Raw genomic sequence first — 24,475 nt, 5'->3', positions numbered from 1 at the left:
AGGATACTCGTTGCCTAAATAGGATTAGAAACACTTTTAACCATTATCCCTAGTATTTTAGTCTGCAGAAGATCACTATAAACTCACCTAAGGTGCATACGCATGGTGCGATTTTGTGGTGGCAAAAGAACGTATATGCGTTATGACTGTTTTGGGACGTGTTTCTGCTTTATAAAAAACATGGCGTCAACTTCTCTGTCACAGAACTCAAGCTACAGACCCACAGGAAAGTCTTGTGTGGGCGCACTACTGTCCATTTCTTGCCCAATATGCCCATTTCACACAAAGAGATCCTGCCAAAATCTCACATATGCCCCTTTCACTTTTTACCCGTTTTTTTTACAGTTTTAAACCGGTAATTTGTTCAGTCTGAAAGGTGCAGAGTGAATTTACCGGTTCTATTGAACTGGTATTTCTAAACGGTACTAAAGCAGGTTCCTACCCATTTCAGACCTGTGTTTTTTTTGTTTGTTTTTTTATCTACTGTTTTCTATGGTTTAAAACGGGTTCAGTGTTGTGAAGGAACAAAAACTGCATTGAAATATCGTTTAAAGACATGTGTGAAAGGGGTATTAGCTGGCAGACCCGTTTGTAGAAAACTTTTTAAAATACCTTGTCAAAGCCAGATTTGCGGTCTGAAAGCAGCAATAAAGATGCATAAAGTCACTTCAGCACATGAGTTACATACAATAATTCCTTATTTACATCTGCCAAGGCAGCACAAGTGCAGGGCAGGCACCAGAATGATGTAGGATACAAACAAAGTCTCCAACAGTGTCATACCCCTTTCACACCGCACTTTTTATATTGCCGTTTTTTTCTCCATTTTAAAACGTTTAAGGCTGCAGTGGGAAAGCACCAGAGTTCATTTACCGGTTAAAGATAACCGGTATTTCAAAATGTTTAAAAAGCAGAGTCCTACACGTTTCAGAGCCGTTTTTTATGCAGTGGGAATGGCTCTGAAACAGTATTTAGTAAAAACAACAGATTACAGACCTTTGATAGGCAGTCCCCTGCATTCTGCCTTGAAATGTGTTCAGGGTATTAAATGGGTCGACTGATGTGAATGGTATTTAAAACGGTAATCTACTGCAATGTGAAGGCTCAGACCCATTTTAAATACCGTTTAAAAATACAGTTTTTTTTAAACGTTTAGGAAGTGTGAAAGTGGTATCAGTAAGGGTATTTTGATATTTATTTTTTTGAGGCTGCAGTGGAACAGAAACACTTGTATCCCTGTCTCTAAATACCCCTTTCACATCGCACTTTTAAAACGGTATATTGCCGTTTTTTTTCCCATTTTAAAACGTTTAAGGCTGCAATGTGAAAGTGCCAGAGTTGATTTACCGGTTAAAGTTAACCGGTATTTCAACACGGTTAAAAAGCCTTTTTTGGCAGTTTGAACAGCTCTATTTCAATGGCTTGAAACGTGTCCCTTGGGGGTTAAACGGGTTGAATGTTTGAATGTTATTAAATGATTTTTAAAACGGTTTTCACCTGCAATGTGAAAGGTCTCAAGGCTCAGACCCGTATTAAAGTCCCTTTTAAGAATACCGTGTCATTACCCATTTCTGCAATGTGAAAGCAGAATAAAAGAGGTATGAGTGATAGTGATGGTTTTTACACAAGCTCCAGCACAGATTGCATGATTAGATTTTGGAGCAACAGAGAATGTAAACATGAGAAAAATATGTGACCATAATATATGTGTGCAAACAGTTTTTACCCTTTATATATGTTTGCAGAAACCACAATCAGGAACTATATAGTTAGAAAAGTCCTTTTTGGGGAAGAAACTGAACACAATTGTTTGAAACCGTTATGGGGCCTACACACATAGTGAGTGTGCTGAGCGATCTGATCACACAGATCTTCCAGCACACAGCACCGCTCAGCACACACACACACAGCTATGTGTAGTGCTGTGTGCTGAGCGAGCTGTGAGAGAACACTGCAGATGATGAGATTTATGGTCCCTGCTCATTCTTCATTCTACCAGAGTCAACGCTGTGTGGGGCCGCTGTGCAGGGCCGATCGCACACACAGCGATGTAGGTTCATTTTCTAAGATTTCTACTCGGATCGCTTAGAAAATGGCTAAAACATGCTATATGTGTAGGCCCCATTACGTTAGTTGCAGGCACACATTTGCAGCTATGTCTAGTTGGACAACAACCTTTAGGAACCTGAAGCATGTTTCCCCAGCACCTGCCTACTGGCTTAACCAGAGGAGTACTTGTTTATTTATATGTCTGGTGACGATCCAGTGACTGCACTCTAAATATTACAACTATGTTCTTGCACGTTCTTACGATATCGGCCTGTTTGTCAGGTAATATTATAAAACACTGTATGACAGTTGGTACATATGGTTCAAAGGGAAACAAAACACTAACAGAACTTGTTTATGCCAAAGACGCTGCTGTTATAAATGTGCCTGTAGTGCCAGCTATGGCTGGATGAGATCATCTCTGCTTCTTGCGTGGGAGTAACACACAAGACACATTATGGGATGATGACACAGACAAGATCACTAAAGTGAGTGGATGTCACAGCAGACCCGCCAAGATTTGATGTTCTGCATATGAGCCAGACTGTACGTGAGCCCCTGATTAGTAATCAGTAAAACAGGATTTTAATAATATTGCATTTATAATCAGGGGAAAATAGTTATTTGTATTTTGTTATAACATAGCGTTTTATAAGCTGCATATCATTGGATAATTGTGTGTGTGAATAAACCGCTCACTTTTCCTTAGTGCCCAGTGACCTGACGCTGCAGGAGCGAGAGGAACTGGAGAACATCCAGCGTCGGAAGCAGAAGCTGCTGGAAGATATTCAGGTGAATGTCCTCTGTGTTGTTGTCCAGAGAACAGAGTTCAGTTACTGCTGTCTACTCATTTTCAGTGTTTTCACTCAAAGGACACAGGGGGTATTCTGGTTGGTGCGGGTGGACCGCGTTTTTTTCTACTGCGCATGCGTACCATTCGCTATGCGCATATGCGGCGTCAGCACACCGCTAACGAACGGACTGTCCCGTGCAAAAAATCCTATCCGCAATCGCACAATGACAGTGGGCGTTTTAGGGGAGAGGCCAGAAAACTGGGCGTACACGGGGGTGTGCACTCAAACTGCATGGAGGGACTACCACCTCGCTCGGCGAGCGCACCGTGCATTTTGGGTCAAAAACAGTCAGACGCCAAAGAGTGCTCTATACCACTCTTAGCGTTTCCACCTGAGTGTGGACGCCCTGGTCTGCTAATTAACGCCAATTACAAGTAAATTGCATACACCTGACTGCAATATTAAGCAATGCTGCAGGCTATTAAGTGAAATGCCTCATTTCAGTACCTGATAGCCAGACACAGCCCTGAAATACATTGAAAGCTTCTCTTTCTACACTTCTCACCATTTAAAGGTTGGTTTATTTTTATGTATTATTAATCCAAATACACATGTTTCAATATGTCCAGTTAGTTATTTTGTAACCATCTACACCCTTATTGCAAGTGTGTTTTCCATCTTTAGAAAGCAGGATACAAAATTCATAGGAGTCGACATTTGTCAACTTTTTCACTGCAACACAAACATACAATTCAAAAAATTTATTTACACAGCTCTATTTCCCTTTGAAGTTGGATTATACCAATTTTCACATTAGCAGACCAATTGCTAGTCCAGACAAGTGACGCGTATGCTCCTGTGCTCGGGCGTATGCCACCGCCTCTGATCAGAGCTGCGTTCTGTCGCCGATCGTTGGGGCTGTGAACCGTCCGTGCACGGGCGCGTACGCTCATATGCACGCCACTCCCCATTGTCGGGTGCGGACTCCGTCCGTGTGTGGATGTGTTGTGGGCGGAATCACGCTCGCCCGAAAGAATGCGGAATTTGTTCGTATGGACCGTACGTACGGCGGTCCGCCAGCATCAACCAGAATAACCCCCACAGTGCTTACTGTTACTTACATATTTACATGAGAGAGCCAGGAAAAGTCAGGTTTAATTAGAACTGAAGAGCATTTTCTTTTTGGGTATTAGTTTTTTTTTTAAAGTCAACAATAATATATTACTTGTTGCCTAGCAATGAGATCAATCTCTTTAGCAACTACAGCTCAAGGACATAATTCAGCTACAGCTTTTAGTGCAAAAGCAGACCGTCAGTACAGTGTATGAGCCTGCCTTGTTACATTACAGCATCTCTGACCATTTTGTTACAGTGGAAACTTCATAAGCCTTCTCATTCAGCTACATACAACCTGTAATAAGTTAATGACCTGTCAGTGAATCTGTACGTGTACAGCATTTTGTTCCAGTAAATCAGCATATTACAGCTTTAAATATTTGCCACTTCATTTCCCTGCACAAAAAGTCCTGTTGTTCCCTTTACAAAATGTTGTGTTGTTGTATTTGCAGAAAACAAGTGGATTTTATCAGAAATGTAAATGTTAGAAAAGCCCAACTTATTTTGGAATGATAGGTTTTTAGGTGTGGCTGTGTCTCTGAGGGCTCACTAACATCTGGCAATGCAGTCTAGGGAAAAATCATCTGGTTGTCGGATTTGGCCGCTGATTAATGCTCACCCGACCTGTGCAGGTGAGGGAGGCGGTAGGAGCCGTCCAGGAAGCAACGGGAGCTGGGACGGGGCCGGTGAGATGCTCTCACCCGGCGCCGGCGGCAGGACAGTTGAGGGAAGCGACAGGAGGGTGCGGGAGGCAGCGGAGGGGAGAACGGCGCCTTATAAGCTCACCCGGTGCCATCCTCCCTGTCTCAATCCGACATCTTTTCATTGAGATTGCCGGAAACATGGCCAAAACTTTTTTCGGCTTTGGCCGGTTTCTGGCAGGTCGGAATACTCCGACCTATCGAACAAAACCCATTTAGCATTGAATAGGTCGGAACCCCTTTCCGACCTATTCTAGTCGTAAACTGCATTTTCGACATCAATTGAATATATGCCTAGTCAGAAAGTCAATAGGTTGACACCAAAAGTTAGACATGCAGTAGTTAGTCATTGACAAAATTTAGACATGCATTTGTTAGACATTGGCAAGAGTTAGACATGAATTAGTTAGACATGCCAACACGCTCAATATCCTGACAACCTACTATTTTTTTTGAACCAAATTGTTCATACTTTACTATCCTAGTGGGAATAGAGGAAAAATAGAATAGTGTGCCTAGCGCTATGTGGCACTGTGCCCTAAGCATGGCGAGCGCAATGAGGGACGCGGTACACCTGTATGGTGTCCATGTACACATATTGATTTTTCCATGTTGACATATTACTTGTATCGTTAATTTTGTCAGTGTCTAACTAATGCATGTCTAACTTTTGGTGTCGACCTATTGACTGTCTGACTAGACATTGTGAGCTATACCACACCATCATGGCTACCTCTTGGTCTCATTAAGATGAGCGACTGCCAGAATTTACTGATAACAGAGCCCCAAAGCCAATAAAGCTGCCACAGAGTTGGGTGTATGTTATAGAAAAAGGTTCTGCTAATAGCAATAAGGATGAGAATGTCAGAGCAATCGTCACAGTCATTTCCTTCTTTCATCATTTTCTGCTATTGTGTTATTTCATTTCAGCGACTTAAGGAAGAAATAGCAGAAGTTACAAATGAAATTGAAAATTTGGGATCACAGGAGGAGAGGTGAGAGGTGCACAAATGTTTCCAGCATTTTATGGGAGTCCCCATTAAAACGTGGGCGTTCCCCCTGGGAACACAGGCGGGTTGATGCCTGCTGGGGGTGGGCAGCTGATGTCACCCCTCTATGGCGGACACTGACAGAAATAAATGTGAGTTTAGACGGAATCTTATTTCCGAAAGGGAAAATAATGATTTGATGGTCAGTGACCATCGAATGATTTCTCTCCCCTTCGGCTGCATGTGAGGGGATGTGTTCTCGTACACATCATATCGAATGGTACTGAGGGGATTCGGCGGCAAGGGGGCATTCAGCCGAGCTGCGTTAAAAAACAAAATCAATTTAGATCCATTGTCGATGCTGTGAGAGATTACAGGCCCAAGTGAACTGCATCAAGCAGTGTAGCGGTTTTTTAGCTAAATTGTGCATCTTAGTTGTAATTGGATGCACTTACCATCTGATATGGGGCCTAATTCAGATCTGATAACTGGGCAAATGTGTTCTAGAAATGGACAAAACCATGTGCACAGTAGGTGGGATAGATGCAGAGAGAGTTACATTTGGGTGGGGTGCGTTGAAACTGAAATCTGTATTACAGTGTAAAAATAAAGCAGCCAGTATTTACCCTGCACAGAAACAAAATAACTCACCCAATTCTAATTCTATTTGCACATGTTATATCTGCCCCACCTGCAGTGCACATGGTTCTGCCCATTTTGAGAACAAATTTGTCCTGCAATCAGGTCTGAATTAGGCCCATTATCACACATAGCAACTGATATTGGGAGGACTACGTATAGGCAGTTCCAATACCTTTGCTTACTAAGTAAACCATTATTATACTAGCTGTCAGAATCCAGGAAAACTATAAAACAAAAGCAGTGACTACTGTCATCCCGATATAATCGAACATTACTGTGTTATTATTTATGAATCTCTATTTCATGGATAAATAAGAATACTACACTAGCAATATTTTGATAAAACATTTCCTACCATTACACAACTATTATGTTAATCTGCTTCACTGCTGTAAACACTGTACCTAGACTGAAAAGGAATTCTAATGGCTAAAATAACGGTTACATTTTACCTTTACAAGAGCTTTTGCTTTTTTCTGGTTTCAAGTGAGTTTCATAAATCAAGCTTGTATCCTGTATTGCCAAATCATGCCGCTCTAATTACATATTGATCAACAGGAAAAACGTACAAAAGAATAAACAAGTTGCAATGGGAAGAAAGAAATTCAACATGGACCCAAAGAAGGCATGTACTCTGTAGAATTGTATGTCATCAAGCTACTGGGCATCTGTTCAATAAACTCCTGTTAACCATGCAGGTAAAATCTTTGTTTTGTAGGGCATCCAGTTCCTGATTGCAAATGAGCTCCTGACAAATACTTGTGAGAGCATTGCTCAGTTCTTGTACAAAGGGGAAGGTCTGAACAAAACCGCCATTGGGGACTACTTGGGAGAACGGTAAGAGGATAGATATCTTTAGGCTAAAATAGCACGCATGTCTTCTAGTCCTGCTGGTTGAAGAATAATGATAAACCTTATCTGTTTCCTGCAGCGATTAGAGTTAGCCAATTTCCAGATAGTTACTTCCAAAGAAAAAAGTTTAAAGGGCTGCCAAGGGAATAGGTAGGGATGTGCACACAGCAATACATAGCCAAGATCTTCTTTTGCAGTACGGGGTACTCAGGAGTTCCTGGTAATCACTGTGCATCAGGACACCAGTTGCACCTTTACATTATAGAGTATCTCTTGGACCATGGCAACTAATTTAAAACCGTACAAGTGTAATTAAGGTAGTCTTTATGTCCCAGGTTAAATTAATATATAGAGAATGTTGATTTTTGTTGATTACACATGATTTATTATGTATTTTCTGTAGAGATGACTTCAACATCCGTACACTTCATGCATTTGTAGAGCTTCATGAATTCATGGACCTTAACTTGGTGCAAGCACTTCGGTGAGTAGGCGCTACGGTGCATGTGATTTCTGTACTTTAAAAGGATGAATCATTTTAACAAAACAGTGGATGGGCTGTTAGACCCGCTCCCTGATCCTATAGTATATGCGTGTATTATTTGTCTCTCTCAGACAATTCTTGTGGAGTTTTCGCTTGCCAGGAGAGGCCCAGAAGATTGATCGCATGATGGAAGCATTTGCTCAGCGCTACTGTCAGTGTAACCCCGGAGTCTTTCAGTCCACAGGTTTGTAGAATGTTCTACGTCTCCTTGCTTACTGAATTCCTCTTGCTTACAGACATCTGCTTCACAATTAGTACATTAACCCCTTCAGTGGTATGCCTGGAAGTCTTCTGAGGCCTGCTGTACTGACAGCACTGGTACCCCAGAAGATTTCTGGTATGTCTACGCTTAACTCCCCCAGGGATCGGCAGCGCCCGCGAATCAGAATAAACCATTATTGTTAAGCCTGCATCCCCCCCCCCCCCCCCCAGTCTCCTATTGGCCAGGACACACCCCACTGAAAGGGTGAATGGACTCCCTATGTATATATGTGGTATAGTGTCCTTTGCATATTTGCTTTTCCTACATGTGTGTAAATTCTCTGCATACTGATCATTGTTTTAACCTTGTTCTAATGTCTGTGTCATCTGTTTGCTCTTCCTACCTACCAACCTCTGATCTCCTTTACCCACAGACACATGCTATGTACTGTCTTTTGCTATTATCATGCTGAACACGAGTTTGCACAATCCCAATGTCAAAGATAAACCAAATTTAGATAGATTTATATCTATGAACCGCGGCATCAACGATGGAGGTGATCTACCCGAGGACCTTCTGAGAGTAAGTGCACCTGTTGGGGTTTCTGTATAGTGGAAAGAAAAATTATTGTTACTTATCAGCTTTTAAGTATGACACTTAGAGGTAAATTTACTTAAGGTTCTGAAAATGGATGATGTTGCCCGTAGCAACCAATCAGACTCTATCATTTTCTAGGATGCAGTAGAGAAATTATAGAAACATAGGATGCTATGAGCAACATCACCTCTTTTATTAAATTGTCTATACTACGTATTCGATGATTATACACATTAAATATTGAAATTACGGGAAAGATTTGAAAATATAATTAATTACAATTTTCTAATATGCAAATTGATCCTTAATTGCACTTTTCCAATCAGCCGAATGTGTCAGGTTTCCATGTGGCTGCAATCTAGCGCCAGATATACTTTCTTCTGCTGGCTTTTTTTCCTTTGCCCTTTCCCATTCAGCTGAACTGTAAAGGTGCCCATACAATAGGGAAACTTCTGCCAGGGGAAAAGTCGCCTGCGGTCCCCCTTGAAGCTCCCATGCAGCCGTGACTCATACAATAGACCGTATGCAGGCTTTTTGCATATGATGTATGGTATGCGATCCCCAGCCAAGCTTGCTGGGTGGCTTGGCAAGGTGACTTATCTGTAGTGCTGCCCATGCGATCATCAGGTACTGATGCGATCCTCCTGGAACTACACATCCCATTGGACCTGATGTCAAACCCATGCAATTTAGTCACTTTTCATCTGATTTATCACTGAAATCGGATGAAAAGTGACCAAATTGCATGAGTCGCCCTAGTGTATAGGTACCTTTTTAAAAGAGAGAATATAATTTTTGCTTAACTGTTACAGCCATCAGGATACACCTCAAACTTGGTGACCCTAGACTAGAGGACAGATAAGGACCATAGAATTATCTATATATCAATCCACTAAGGTCTGTCCCATCTCCAAGATGCATGCGCAGTGGGAGCTGCAGTGAGCGACTAGAAAGCCGTGGTGGGGTGCCACTGTGTATAAGTTTGCAGAGCGGCGAGATGGGACAGGACTGCGGGAAGATACATTAGTCCTTTTATTGTTCAGACAGAGGCATTTGAGCATCTTCTGAAACTGACCTCAAGTGGTCCCTTATTGAGCTAAAGTGAGGCAATAGTGTTAGGTAGCACAATCATGAGAATTTAGTTTACTGGCATTATTTCAGAGTTGTCTCTCTTTGCAACCGTTCAGCCCTAGGTAGGGGGAGATGTGACAAACCTTCAAGAGAGATAGTGTAGAGAAGTTTCAAGGCACCAAATTGGCCAGGATTACTGTTAATTCAGTTTATTCTGATGTTAGGACAGGTAACAAACAAACAATACACTTCTGTAGACTGCTAAATCCAGTCTTGGGGACCTTCTTTTAAGCTTTAATATTGACAAAGATTGTTTTCTATCCTACTAGAATCTATATGACAGTATAAAGAATGAGCCCTTTAAGATTCCGGAGGATGATGGAAATGATCTAACGCACACCTTCTTCAACCCAGATCGGGAAGGCTGGCTACTGAAGCAGGGTGAGTTGCTTTGGTTGAATGGAGTGTCTCACATGTGCCATGGGATAAGAGTGGAAACGTATTAGTTATTTTGTTTTTAATTAGGGGTGAGTGGGTTCGGTTCTACTCCGACTAACTTGATTCTTTTCACTAAATTATTGCTTTTTCTGATTGTCTATCGGCTGTCACATGTTCTGGATAGCCAATAAGATACCACATTGAGATCTGAGTAAAACCGAACCCGCTAACCCCTACTTTTAATTTGCTTATAATATTCTTATAATATTCCATTGGAAATTTTGCCCCCCCTAATGTCTAATAGGAGAAAGGGAGAGGAGATTATGCTTTTGGATCTGGTCAAACTACAAGGCTATACTGTAGATAATACTGCTTTACTCCTTGTTGTTATGAACAGAAGGTAATTGCTTTTTGCTTGAGGCTCCAGAATCCGCCCAACTCAGAAGACAGGTTTCCCTAATTAACAGAGTAACATACTGTACGTCCAGTACTCTATACAGAAAGTGCCTTCCTACAGATGTTCCACCAGCCTGTTGTTAAAATGCTGCTGATATCACTGTTTTTATGTCCTTGTCTCTGTCGTGTCTTGACTTGTCAAAGTATAGGCTAGTGCCTGTTCTTCGTGTCCTTATACCTATGCTAGAGAGGAAGTAGTATTTGTGCGGAATAATTAGTATATTGTTACTTTCAATTTTGCTTAGTTTGTTATTTTTACAGGATACTTTATACTCAGCACATGAAATATATAAATCTATGCAAGAGTTAGTGTTATCTTATACCAACCCCCTTCATAGCACCACCATTATACCTCTTTCAGACCGTGCTATCAACGCTGGTTATTGCCGTGTTAACCCAGGTTGATCTGTGGTTTGAAAGCACCACAGCCATGTTTCCCGAGTCAAGTAATTGGGCATTTCAACTCTGATCACGACCAGGGTTAAACACGGCTGTGACCCGGGTTGCTCTGCAGTGTGAACAGGTTCCCCCAAGTTAAACAACCCGAGTTCTGTTCACACTATGGAGGAGGCAGCACTTGGAGACAGTATCAGCACCAAGTGCTGCCTCCACCGCCACACCCTGATGAGGCCTTGCCCCCAAAAGATGACAGCGACCTGGCAAATTGACCCATGTCCCAATCCCGTGTGCGACTTAGCATTTGCGGTCTGAAAGGGGTATTAGTTACCACAAAGGGGTGTATTCAATGTGGCCGGCAAGGGAGTTTTTATTGCGAGAATGGCTTGTTTTCAAGCCATCCTCACCGTTTAACCCCCTCGCCGACTGCTCCCCATATTCTATGTTCCGGGGGAATCAGCGAGGATTCCCCTGAATGGCGAGGTTCACGGCTAATGCAGCGAGCCCGCTCGCGGTTTCCATCTTGCTTTTTAGAAATAGCGAGGTGGTAACGGCGAGTGTAGGGGGTAATTTGAATACTGAGGGCAGGCTATGACGTTGAGCAATAGGTACTGCTCGCCGTCATAGCGTGCCTGATCAGCACGGACTAGATAATCTATGACTCTCAATAGGTGTTTATTGTTAGCACTGTTTATGATTGCACATGCAGATTTTAATTGAATACTTTTCTTCTTTACTTGTATGTTTTCTCCACTTTGGCTGTTCTTTTTTGCCCCACCAGGAGGTATGTACATGTTTTTTTTTTTCATTGTATGCAGGTGCTGGACGCAAGCTTAAAGCTGATTTTTCTGTGCTGGATTCTTGCCGGTGGTGACATGTATGTGCTGCTTCTCTTCTTCTCAGCCTTTCCTGCACCTTACAGGGGCTAATATATACCTCATATAATACCTGTGTTTACATATTCCAGAAAGGGGGATAAAAAAACTTTTTTTTTATATATACAAAAACCTCTTATATACTAAAAGGCTAATGCTGCTCCTCCCCACTATGTGTAAAATTCAAGTATATTGCACACCAGCGGCCACTACCTGGCTCTAGTCAGTGAACTCAATAGGTGGCTATTTAGGCGAGCACAACTGCTCACACATTACTGTTATGCTGTTCTGTAATTATGATGGGCTGGTAACAAATCACTAAATATTTATTCACACGGAACTCAATTTCACATTATATTAAGTAAACTCCACAAAGATATCCAATTGTCATGACATAAGCAACTAAAATAATTAGAATCTATCTTACCACATTTATAAACATGAATATCTTCAAATTCTCACAGTTCCCCTGTGATTGGCACAGCCAACCAAAAGGGGTGGAGTCTAACATGCTGTGAGTGTTTACCATGGACACCTGCAGAGAGGGGTCTACGTCATTACGCATGTTGCAACCTGTTGAGTTGATTCCGAGCATGATAAATTACGGTAGTTGGCAAACTGGGTCAATTAGAGGAGCAGAAAAGTCTTAGCCAAGGGGATATGCAGCAAGAAGATACGATAATAAGTAGGTCAAAATGTTCATGATATATTGATGCCAAGGGTTAATGCAGGAGACAGCTCTGGGACATAAAGAATAACGACTTAAGGTGTAAGCAGCAGCCTGTTACTGATCGAATCATGTATTTGGCTTTAAACAGTAATATTACAAACAAAATATATGCTTTTTGTCCCCGAATTACTCACGGTCTATTACTGATTAAATTTTTCACACAGCCACACAGGATATCTAATGGTGAGCATTTCAAAGAATTGTGAGATTTGTAAAGGCCTATACACACTAGGCAATCCTTGCAGAGGGGTCGATAAAAACAATATTGAGGATATTGAAGGCCCTTTCTAAGTGATATATTTTACAATATCCTCTAATTGAGGACCAATGTGATATCCCCATCGGATGTACATATGTTTCTATAGTAATACATAGAAAAAATAATTGCTTACGGGTCATTAGAGGCTTGCAGTAATGTACACTTGCTGTATTTCTTGCACACACATTGTGGGACAGCCAAATTCACGGTTTTGGAACTGTAGCAATTTTTCTGGGATTATGAACGCAGTTGGAAAAGTATATGGTCAAAAAGATGAAAAACATCAATTCAAAGGCAATCCCCTTCCTTAAACATTAGTAGTACAATAATCATGAATGAGGGGACCATGAGAATGTTATCATTGCATTGGTCACTTTTGTTTAAATATTTTTAAAAGGTGAGTAATGAGTATTTGTGGGACCATATAGAGAAAAAGGTAATCCCTGTAAAACTTTTTCAGTGATTCCCCAATATATAGGTCATTTTTCATTTTTTTGCGTCAAAGGTTCTATACCGAAAGGAATTTGCAAAATACTAACCTTCCTTTAAAACCTTTTCTATTTTTATGGTAAATTGTATATTGGTCAAGTGTAGGTCATGGTATCCTGGACATTCACTAGTAGCATATTTCTGTGGATCATTCTGTTTCCTTAGACCACACATACTCCCCAAGGGGATGCAGTGTAAATCCCTGTGGTCGGGATCCCGGCGTTCAGAATCCCGACGCTGGAATCCCGATCGCCGAAATACCGACACTTTCTCCCTCCGGGGGTGTCCACGACACCCCCGGAGGGAGAATAAATTAGTGTGCCCGCAAGGGGGGGGCAATCCACGTCCCCCCTTGTCGGGATTTCGGCGATCGGGATTCTGAACGCCGGGATCCCGACCACCGGGATTTAATACTGAATCCTCCCTAAGAGATTGACAATATGACCCGCGAGTCGCTACCTTTCACTTTTTGCCTGCACTCAGCTTCTGCTTTCTCTTTTCAATACTAACTGTAAATTGTAGCTACTATCCTGAATGCCTTTTCTCTCTCTGTCTCTGGAGAACATTCTTCTGGGATTGCTTAGGTGCTGCCAGCTTCTGCTTGTGTTGCTTTGTGGCTAATCAGGAAAATCCTACCTCTCATATGCCAAGCTGCTTTTTGTAAGTATGCTTTCTCGGAGTGCTGTTTTCTCTCCCTAAAGTTGCTCCGTTTACTCCTCTTAACTTTTTAGGAGGTCGTGTTAAGACGTGGAAAAGACGGTGGTTCATTCTGACCGACAATTGTCTGTACTATTTTGAGTACACAACGGTGAGAGGACCTGTTTCCGACTCTATATACAGTACATGTATCTGCACTATTTATGCAATAGCTATAGTAATTATTACAGTGAATAGTGTTACAAAAGGTAGGTATCTATTTCCTTGACATAATAAGAGACCAAATTTAAACAACATTGGTTTTGCAGTGAAGGAGAACTGCATCTGAATTGTTGTACATATCCCAGGGTAACCTTAAAAATGCAATCTTGGTGGATGTAGAATTCTTTGTTTGAGCACTGCTGTAAATCTTTCTGTCTCACGTTGGAATCCCGACTCCTTCAGCTCACTACATGCACTGGGAAATACGCTGTAGGCAGTTACGTGAACTGGACAGAATTTTAGCAGATAAAGTACAGGTCTCGGCAAGTTTATTCAGAGTTTGTTAATTCCAGTGAATTTTTTTTATTGCCTAGCATTCCAGGTACACTACTGAAATCAGACTGGGGACCACTAAACATACAAATTAAATAATACACATAGGACCTTATTCTAATCCACACACAACGCTGCGAAAGTCGCATCGTTGCTTGAAGATGTAATGCCGCCCGCCCCCTAATCTATAAGTAAATAAATCAAAGATCACACTAAATGTGAATGGATAAGTTTGGAGTTTATGATAAATAATCCCGGTACTTCTATGTTAGTTGGGCGCCCACTAAGCTATTTGCTTAGTTTTACGCGTCCCCTCGCGGGGCTCGGTGGCTCGCCAACTATATCAAATCAACTCCATGCCGACATGGAAAGTGGGGGTATGAGCGTACTAACTATAGTGGGCGCCCAACTAACATATAAGTACCGTAATCCCTTTTGCTTTGTTCTTCTTTGGGTATAAATGATTAATAAGCTACTATTATTTTTTTGGGAAAAATGTAATTTACATCTTCAAACACAAATTTTGTAGTGTTTTGTTTTGTGTTTTTATTTTGAAAAATAATAAAAAGTAAATAAAAATAAAAAATCATTTTGATTGGGGATGTGGGGTTCTGCTCATAGCAGCCACCTTCTCAAGCAGCAGAGGAGACAGACGTTCCCCCATTACGTTATATCTTCATTTACCCATTGTAATTATTATGTATGAACTATTATTTATATTGTGCACACAGCTTCAGCAGCATTTTACAAAGAATATTTATTTATTCCTCTGGGTGTGGTTTGACGTCAACATTCATGATGTCATTATGACACTTCTATTTCAGCCTATCCCTAATAGCACCTTAATTCGAATTTCACAATGTTGACATGTTGTCAGTGCCGGCATGTCCTTTTCAGTATTCTAGTGTCCACATTTGGAATGTCAAAACGCTGACTGCATCCCATTCATGTCTTTGCCCACACCAGGGAAGTTTACGATCTATTGTCTATACCACAGGTACACACACACACACACACACACACACACACATACAGTAGTTGTTGTGTTGTTTTTGTATGTTTGTTTTTTTAGTTTTTTTTTAATTGGGCTTGGAACCCTGAATAACAAATACAAGCTCCACACAGATAGGTTGTTGGTGGGAATCAAACCCCAGACCTCAGTGCTAACCACTAAACCATCCATGTCACGAATGTAATGGCATTTCACTATTGTTTATTTATTAGGTTTATTTGTACAGATATTTAATTATGCAAACCAGTGCCTGTACTTAAGTTTACATTTAAATATTTGAGAGAGAGAGAGAGATTTTTTCAGGGATGGGGAACCTTCGGCCCTCCAGCTGTTGTTGAACTACACATTCCAGCATGCCCTGCAACCGTTTTAGCATGGCCAAATATCAAAATTGTAGCAGGGCATGCTGGGATGTGTAGTTCAACAGCTGGAGGGCCGAAGGTTCCCCATCCCTACCAGTTAGCCTTTAGTAACAGCAATTTGCGCAAGTGTGCGTGTGTGGTTTGGAAATCTCAGCACAAAGGTTGTTGATTTTGCAATTGCAGTGAGACACATGACATGACTGTGACAACAAATACTAATCACCATAAGGGTGCAGCAGGAATTCACATGAAGACACAATGTAGTTAGGTCACTCAGCAGGGTTTTTTTTTTTTTTTTGCTTATCACTAAAGGCTTGGCATAGATCGCTATGTGTGTATGGGCAATCTAGACACCGGGAAGTTCAAGGAAAATCGCCTACCCTAAATCGCTTAGCACACCTCGCTAAATGTCAACGTGTATATAGGCCTTAAATCACCTGTGCCTAAGCATGGGAATCCTTAAAACAGGACTGTTTGGTGTGTCTTGAGCACTGCGTTTGGATAGAACTGCTCTGTATAGTATTGTATGTACTTTCCTGTATTAACATGTACATGGTGCTTCCCGCAGTGATTGGATATTGCTGTAATTTACTGATGCATACATAAACCTCTGCCTTAACTAGAAGATTAGTGCTGACCAGACGGATCTTAATGTCGCACTCATTCAAAAATTATATATATTTTTTAAAGCTGCTTTATTTAATTGATCTAATATATATAAAGAAATATAATAATAAAAAAAAAAGTGCGAGTCGATTTGAAAAAATGACCTAGTTATCTTTACAGTAAATCCCATCTTCTGTATGTGTGCACGAAACACTGCTCCCCACATCCTCCTGCACCACACCCCTTCTCTGCTGCACACTGCTCACTCTGCTTTCTTATCTGACATTGCTGGGAGGTGCAGTAGGGCGACAAGGACAGGAGCGCTGGTGACTGCTGCTGTATGTCATCCACAGAAATATAAAGTGATAGAACTTCACACATACTAGACACAAAAATAATGGTGTAGTTGGTGTCTATTATATGCCAACAACAGGCCCGCACACACACAGCCTGCCAGCTTGTCTTCTATTCATTAATGTATTTTTTTCTATCCACTGCTAGGTAGATAATAATTAATACTATATTGTGCATCATAAAGGAGGAATACAAAAACAATATCGGTCTCTTTACTAATTGTGTTGCATTTTCTTGCAGGACAAGGAGCCACGTGGGATAATACCTCTAGAAAACCTGAGCATCCGGGAGGTTGAAGATTCTAAGAAGCCTGTGAGTGTTTGCGTGACAATGTTTAAGGCAACAAGACAGTAGGGAATATTATAGATTTTTTTTGGAACTGAATACTGCGCTGTGGGGCAGCCTGATCTGCACGGCAAATGTGTCACCAAACACACTTAACAAATACTAAAACAAACAAAGATACCGACAGTTCTTTCAGGCGCTCCTTCCTTGTGTCCCTCCTTCACATGTATTTCAAAGGGTTATTCATGAAACATGTAAGGAAAAGACAGGGATATAGTGTAAAACCTTAAAATATAGAAATAAATCTATCCCAAGGTAGGTTAAGATGGGAACCGTACCCGATTCAATTGTCCACTAAGTGAGTAGACAATCTGCGCATGTGGTTAGTAAATAGGCAAACAGGTCTTCAAATGTGGTCCTCCTTATTTCTCCATATTTCTCCCGTGAGTAGAGGATATACAAAAAGATATCTCCATATGGTGAAATACCGTTTTATTGAAGACACACAAAATTTAAAACATTCAACATGAAAATGGGATAAATGTTTTGGACTCTCACCAGAATGAGATGTCTACTTAAACAAAAGCAGACTCAAACAGCATGTGATGGTGATACTTCAGGCGTCCCTGGATACTGCTTGATCTCCCAATCCTGGTTGTCTGTCCAAAGCACATCAATCCCCTCCGCCAACGCGTTTCAGACTGATTCTGTCCTTTATCAAGTAGGGAATATTGATCATAGTATAATCTAAGCCTAGTTTCCAAGCATCTCACTTGTGGTCTTATTGTAAAATACACTGGTTTGTTTCTTTTAGTTTGCGTTTTCCTCTTACTTTGTCCATAATGTGATGTCCTTTTGAAAGTATTCGGACAATGGCCACAACATCATTATTTTTTCTGTCTATTGAACCATGAAATGACATGTGAGATTTAAAAAATGTACATGGCAGGATTCAGGCTAATGTACGATTTTGACTATCCTATTTTGACTATCTTGCTATTTGGCCCTAGGCTAAATACATTCTACAGATACTCACTTGCCTGCACTCTCTGCTACAGATACTCACTTCTATAGGTAAACTACTTGCCTGCACAGTCTGTTTCCCCTTGCCATACTGACGACGCAGGGTTACACATTGTGCGATTTTGGCTAACTTACTTTCCTATTTTGACTATATAGTCAAAATTGTAGCCAATATCACACCATGTGTACATACCATAGAGTGACCTTTTTTATTTGTGTATTTTTGCAAGCATTGGGACAAATAGGCAGTGTGTGTGTTATTGTGGTTCCTGTATCACTGTAACACAAAGAGCCATGAATGTTAAGTTGGATGTACAATTAACTCTTTCCTATTGTATCTTCCTTTGGCGTCAGTAGGCCTTACCGAAGATTAGAGAACGGTATCTTAGCTAAAAACAATCCATTTGGATGCTGAAAGAAAATACTTCATTCAGAACCATAGCACAAATAGTTAGCAATATGGTCACCTACAATAGAGAGAAAGGTGCAGAAACAGGAGGCGGTACACTGTGCCTCTGGCTTACTTGCATATACACACACACCGATAATACGGCAACTATCACAATACTGAGGAGAACACAAATGTATTCAAATACCTCATACTTTCCTACTGTATATCATTGTATTTTTGGTACTTATGTATTATCTGGGCTGCCGATTTTTTTGATTGTATGCCTTAACTTAAGGCATACAATCAGATGCGATATCGTATCGCATATGACCATATCGCATGCGATGCGATGACCCGATTTTTCCATAGGATTCAATGTTAAAATGGACTGAGTCCATTTTAACATGGAATTCAATGGGAAAAAGGGGTCCTTTTCATACCCCTACTATCCAAGTGGGCATGGAGTTGGATATAAACCTGTGGCGAGCCCGAAGCATGGCGAGCGGACGGTATTCTGTGACCCCTCGCGGGGCTCGCCACGCTTCGGGCTCGGTGGCTCGCTACAGGTTTATATCCAACTCCATGCCCACTTGAATAGTAGGGGTATGAAAAGGACCCCTTTTCCCATTGAATTCCATGTTAAAATGGACTCAGTCCATTTTAACATTGAATCCTATGGAAAAATCGGGTCCATCGCATTGCATGCGATATGGTCGGATGCGATGGACCCGATTTCAAAATCGGCAGCCCAGTTAGTACATAAGTACCGTATTTTTTTCTGATACATAATCCTCATTTTTCAGAATTTCCTAATTGTTTCCTCTTTTGTAGAACTGTTTTGAGCTATTTATACCAGACAACAAGGACCAAGTAATCAAAGCATGCAAGACAGAGGCAGATGGTAGAGTGGTGGAAGGGAATCACACAGTGTATCGCATCTCAGCACCTACACAAGAAGAGAAGGATGAGTGGATGAAAAGTATAATGTAAGTGGCAGCCTCAGCCTGCTGAGACAAATAGGTTCTAAACTATACAATCATAAACGGCAAGGGCTGTAGACTAAGGATTCTTATTTTACCACAAATATTCCTGATACTCTGCACTGTAAGTCTTTGCTGTAGTAAATACAAAAATAATAAGACAAATTGATAAAAGTTAATCCTACTCTCCAGGATTTCATGAGATGGCTATTGTTGGGCATTTCCTGCCTAAATAAATCAATGCAAGTGCAAATTGCAATAAAAAAAATCTATAAATACTTAACCTAGTAACTCCCAGCAGAGATCTACATTAAGGGCTTAATTCAGACCTGTACGCTAGGCTACATATGTTGGCAGCCAAGCAAACAGGTGAAAGCTGCCCGTCTGCTGACCGAAGGATGCCGGACAGGGTTCCGACAGGCATTCACCTGACATCGGGATACCGACTGTCAAAACACAGACAGTCGGATTCCGTACGGCCGTCTGCTATTTTCCCTCGTGGGGGTCCACGACCCCCATAGAGGGAGAATAGAATAGGCGTGCCCGCAAGGGGCTTTGTTGCGCTCGCCATGCTGTCTAGGTCCGGCCAGTCGGGATAACGAGTGTCGGACCCCTATACCACACTCCTGACCGAATGCCCACCTAACCACGCAAATCCCCAGCATTTGCGTGTAAGGGGGTGTGTATGCTTACACATCCCGTCGCATGCGGCCGCACAAGTGAAAAATTATTAGATGGTCACCGACAATTAAATTTTTTTTTTCCCCGTTCGCAACTAAAACTCAGCCGCCCACCCCAGGCAGGCATCGTCCACCGGTTTTATGGGGATGCCCGTAAAATGCTGGGTGTTCCCTGCAGCCCCCTACCCATACAAGCGAGTGTGATACTCACCGAAGGCAGGCGCACAGGGGTCTGCACATGCACAGACTCGCACAATCGGAAACAGGTACGAATTTGGCACCGACCGATTGATCCTGACCCTAAGTGCTATCTAAAGGATAGGAAAAGAGGACAGAAAGAATGCCTTATGTGGGTGCACCTAAGAATAATGAACTCATAATACATAACTTTTAATAAATCCATATAAAAATTATCTGCGAAATATAAAACCAAAACATACAACAATCACACAGAATAAAAAGGGGAGGACATTCCCCTGACTCAGTGTGACCCCCTGATCACCACAACCCCAATATATTAGTAAGTACTGTATGTAACAAAAAAGGAGTGGGTATTCTCCTGGGGTAGCGGTAATATTGTGTCAAGAAATATCTGTCTCACTTATGGAGGGATAGTAAGTGAAATGAGGGTGAGGCACGCACTTATTGAGGATAATCCCCTAATAGTGCTGCCCTCAACCTTAATATCCACTAATGTGCACAGGTGCTTGGAGGGCTGGTAAACCCAATCCTAAGGTGTGTGAGCACGCACTGACTACTATCACAGGTAAGTAAATAAAAGGAGTGAGTATTCTCCTATATGCGGCATATTACCATAAGTCTGTGAATCAAATACTATCTCATATAATTAGAGAGTATGAGTGAGAAAGGGTGAGGCACGCATCTATTGAGGACAATCCTCTAATAGTGCTGCCCCCAGCCCAGGTAACCGCTACCGCTCACAGGTGCTGCCAGCTGGTGAACACAGTTTGAGGTGTGCAGGGATGCACTTGCCTCGTTCACTTCAGCTTGTTCTGACAGCGCTCAGTCTGGCGCCAGACTAGCGTGTCAGTCGTCGGGCAGACCGCTCTCAGTTATCGCCTGAGGAAGCGTTCACTGCGAAGCGTACGCTGACCGTCTTGACACACTCAGTGTGTCTTAAAACCCCCTCTTCCCCTCCCCACTTACAATGTTGAAATTTCTATCTGTATTGCTGCGCGATAACTGAGAGCGGTCTGCCCGACGACTGACACGCTAGTCTGGCGCCAGACTGAGCGCTGTCAGAACAAGCTGAAGTGAACGAGGCAAGTGCATCCCTGCACACCTCAAACTGTGTTCACCAGCTGGCAGCACCTGTGAGCGGTAGCGGTTACCTGGGCTGGGGGCAGCACTATTAGAGGATTGTCCTCAATAGATGCGTGCCTCACCCTTTCTCACTCATACTCTCTAATTATATGAGATAGTATTTGATTCACAGACTTATGGTAATATGCCGCATATAGGAGAATACTCACTCCTTTTATTTACTTACCTGTGATAGTAGTCAGTGCGTGCTCACACACCTTAGGATTGGGTTTACCAGCCCTCCAAGCACCTGTGCACATTAGTGGATATTAAGGTTGAGGGCAGCACTATTAGGGGATTATCCTCAATAAGTGCGTGCCTCACCCTCATTTCACTTACTATCCCTCCATAAGTGAGACAGATATTTCTTGACACAATATTACCGCTACCCCAGGAGAATACCCACTCCTTTTTTGTTACATACAGTACTTACTAATATATTGGGGTTGTGGTGATCAGGGGGTCACACTGAGTCAGGGGAATGTCCTCCCCTTTTTATTCTGTGTGATTGTTGTATGTTTTGGTTTTATATTTCGCAGATAATTTTTATATGGATTTATTAAAAGTTATGTATTATGAGTTCATTATTCTTAGGTGCACCCACATAAGGCATTCTTTCTGTCCTCTTTTCCTGTGAAATTCCATGCCTGAGGTAGCACACCCTCAATACTTACATGTAATAATTACTGGATGATACTTATTACTAGGAGGGTCCGATTGGTAAACACACTGATTACGTCATTATCTTGTGCGACTGACTTTTGCCCTCTCTCTTTTCTATCTAAAGGATAGTTTCAGGCTTAATGGATTAGCTCTGGGCACTTTTACTGGCAGCTAATGCAAAGCCCACAACTGACTGTGGGTAGATTTATTAAGCTCGGTGAATTGATAAACTGTCTGGTTTTTATCACTGGCCAATCAGCTTTTACCTGTAATTTTTCAAACCAAGCCTGTAACTTCATAGGTAGGAGCTGATTGGACGGTGATAAAAACCAGTTGATCACTTCACCGAGCTTAATAAATCTACCCCTAAATTCTGTGCACACGCTTGGTATTATAAATAATAGAGTACCTGATTGTCTGTCTTTTTGAAGATGGCTGTAGTTTAGTGCCTGATGTTGGGAGGGTTTAATACCCTAGCACAATAATTTCAATGTTATATTAACATCTCATTTACGTTAAGTAGTTTTTCATTAATCCACAATTCAATTGTAATGAATGAGCCATTGATATGAAAGGGAAAAAATACTGCACAACACTGTAATTGTTCCCATTTACCTCTAGTGAATACACACGTATAGAGATGAATGTACAAAATAAAAGAGCATGCAAGTTCACACTGACTCGTGTGTAGGAAAATGGACACACCCAAATAGAATTCATTTTATTTGCAAATGTGGTTAGATGTTTTGATATTGCAATAAAATATCAAGTAAGATAAAAACTCTCTTGGAGCCTCTATCAAAATGTAATATCAACAAATATCTCTCTCTTAATCCAGAGCTGCCATTAGCAGAGACCCATTCTATGAAATGCTGGCTGCCCGAAAGAAGAAGGTTTCCTCGACCAGAAGACATTAGATTATTTTACCATGAACTTGAATCTCAAACACATGGGATTGGAAAGTGTACTTAAACCAGTGAATTTAGAAGTGTAAATGTTTCATGTTTCTAGTCATTAAGATTTTCTCATAATGCTATTACTGGTACTATATACAAAATTTCAAAGAGGAGAGAAGATGCAGACTATCTGGGTTCTGGCCAACCCACATTATTTGTGACTATAATTTTAAATCTGGTAATGTAAAGCATCAGGAGCAGGTTAAGAGGATACTACTTTTGTGCAGACTCTGTGCGCAGCCTTCTCTATAGAAATGCATCATTTGCCAAGTGATTTCCGCTGCTCTGTGTAGCTGTGTGAGACTCTGATGTATCACTATATGGGTGCAGGGTGTAAGTGCGGGCTCGCCTGGATCCAGGAAACTGTGCAGTATACACCCTGCACCCATTACAGATTTGCCAATGGTAGGTATCTGTTTTGGGCAGATTAGCCTTCTTTGCCATCTCTTTATATAGCATGCACGTATGTTTTTTTGCAAAGAATAAAATCTTTCTACCGACAGTGACATAGGTGATATAAGAGACACAGATGGTCTATTGTAAACTTTTGGAATAGGTACATTGTAAAATCAATCAGTTCCAAAGTCCAGTTTCCTGAAATATTGTCATTATTGGGTTTGTCCCCTTCCTATATATTTATTTTTCTAAGTATTTTCCTTTTATAGCTGGTACTATTTTCAGTGTTTGTAAATTGTTACAGTAATACAATAAGAAGTGTTTTGGTGAGGGTGTATGTTCTTTGCAATGCCCTATTGTTGCATTTCAATTGTAGCAGAGCTTATAAACAAAAGTTATAAGGCCACTCTGTGTAAAACGATAACTTTGTTAATGGGCCACATGTATTTGTCTAGCGTGTCAGTATTTAGGGCAAAGAAGAGGAGATTGGAAACTCGAGAGGTGGCTTTTTGCTTCTGTAAAAGCTCAGGATAGGCTGGTGTGGCCACGTGGAATAACTGCAAGCTTACCTCATCGGAATCTACCACGCTGTACAGCTCCCTCACAGTGCCCATGTCAGTATGTAGCGAGTAATTGTTGATTGTACAGAAGAAATCTGTTAAGATGCATGTAAACTTTAGTCAGAATTTAGAGTTATAAACTAATTGCTGCTTATGTTTTGGTAAAATAACAAAGATTAAACTGTGGTCCATACATAATTCAGGTGTGTTTGTGATTACTTTTTTTATCATGCAGTATTTGTATTTGCCATTAAGCAGGCAATATTGTGGTTAAGCTACAGTAAGTAGACAGATTTAAACATGCTTTGGATAGGCATATGAATATCCTTACAAAGAAATAAGAATTAAAAAAGGTTGAGATTACCTGAAGGGTAAAAAAAGGGGCAGACTAGATGGGCCAAATGGTTCTTATCTGCCGTCAAATTCTATGTTTCTAAGAACTGGTGGTATATCTGGAATGGAATTTCTTTACAGGCAATTGGCATTTCTGCTG

At 41.3% G+C, this 24,475-nt stretch overlaps 1 protein-coding gene across 1 annotated transcript in view; it reads left to right on the top strand.

The window, feature by feature from the left end:
• LOC146008637 (cytohesin-1) overlaps positions 1–24,180 on the top strand; it is a 32,032-nt gene extending 7,852 nt beyond the window's left edge. The window contains exons 2-13 of the mRNA XM_083148135.1: positions 2,759–2,841; positions 5,591–5,655; positions 6,850–6,916; positions 7,010–7,128; positions 7,547–7,627; positions 7,759–7,871; positions 8,323–8,471; positions 9,887–9,999; positions 13,930–14,008; positions 16,966–17,037; positions 19,256–19,410; positions 22,909–24,180. Of these exons, the coding sequence (XP_083004261.1) occupies positions 2,759–2,841; positions 5,591–5,655; positions 6,850–6,916; positions 7,010–7,128; positions 7,547–7,627; positions 7,759–7,871; positions 8,323–8,471; positions 9,887–9,999; positions 13,930–14,008; positions 16,966–17,037; positions 19,256–19,410; positions 22,909–22,987 (1,175 nt within the window). The 3' untranslated portion in view covers positions 22,988–24,180. The remainder of the gene's footprint in view (positions 1–2,758; positions 2,842–5,590; positions 5,656–6,849; positions 6,917–7,009; positions 7,129–7,546; positions 7,628–7,758; positions 7,872–8,322; positions 8,472–9,886; positions 10,000–13,929; positions 14,009–16,965; positions 17,038–19,255; positions 19,411–22,908) is intronic.
• Positions 24,181–24,475: the final 295 nt, after the last annotated feature.

Source organism: Crinia signifera, chromosome 6 (assembly GCF_055691185.1).
Source record: "Crinia signifera chromosome 6, ASM5569118v1, whole genome shotgun sequence".
In the NCBI taxonomy this organism is placed as follows: domain Eukaryota; kingdom Metazoa; phylum Chordata; class Amphibia; order Anura; family Myobatrachidae; genus Crinia; species Crinia signifera.
This window is presented reverse-complemented; position numbering and strand designations above follow the sequence as displayed.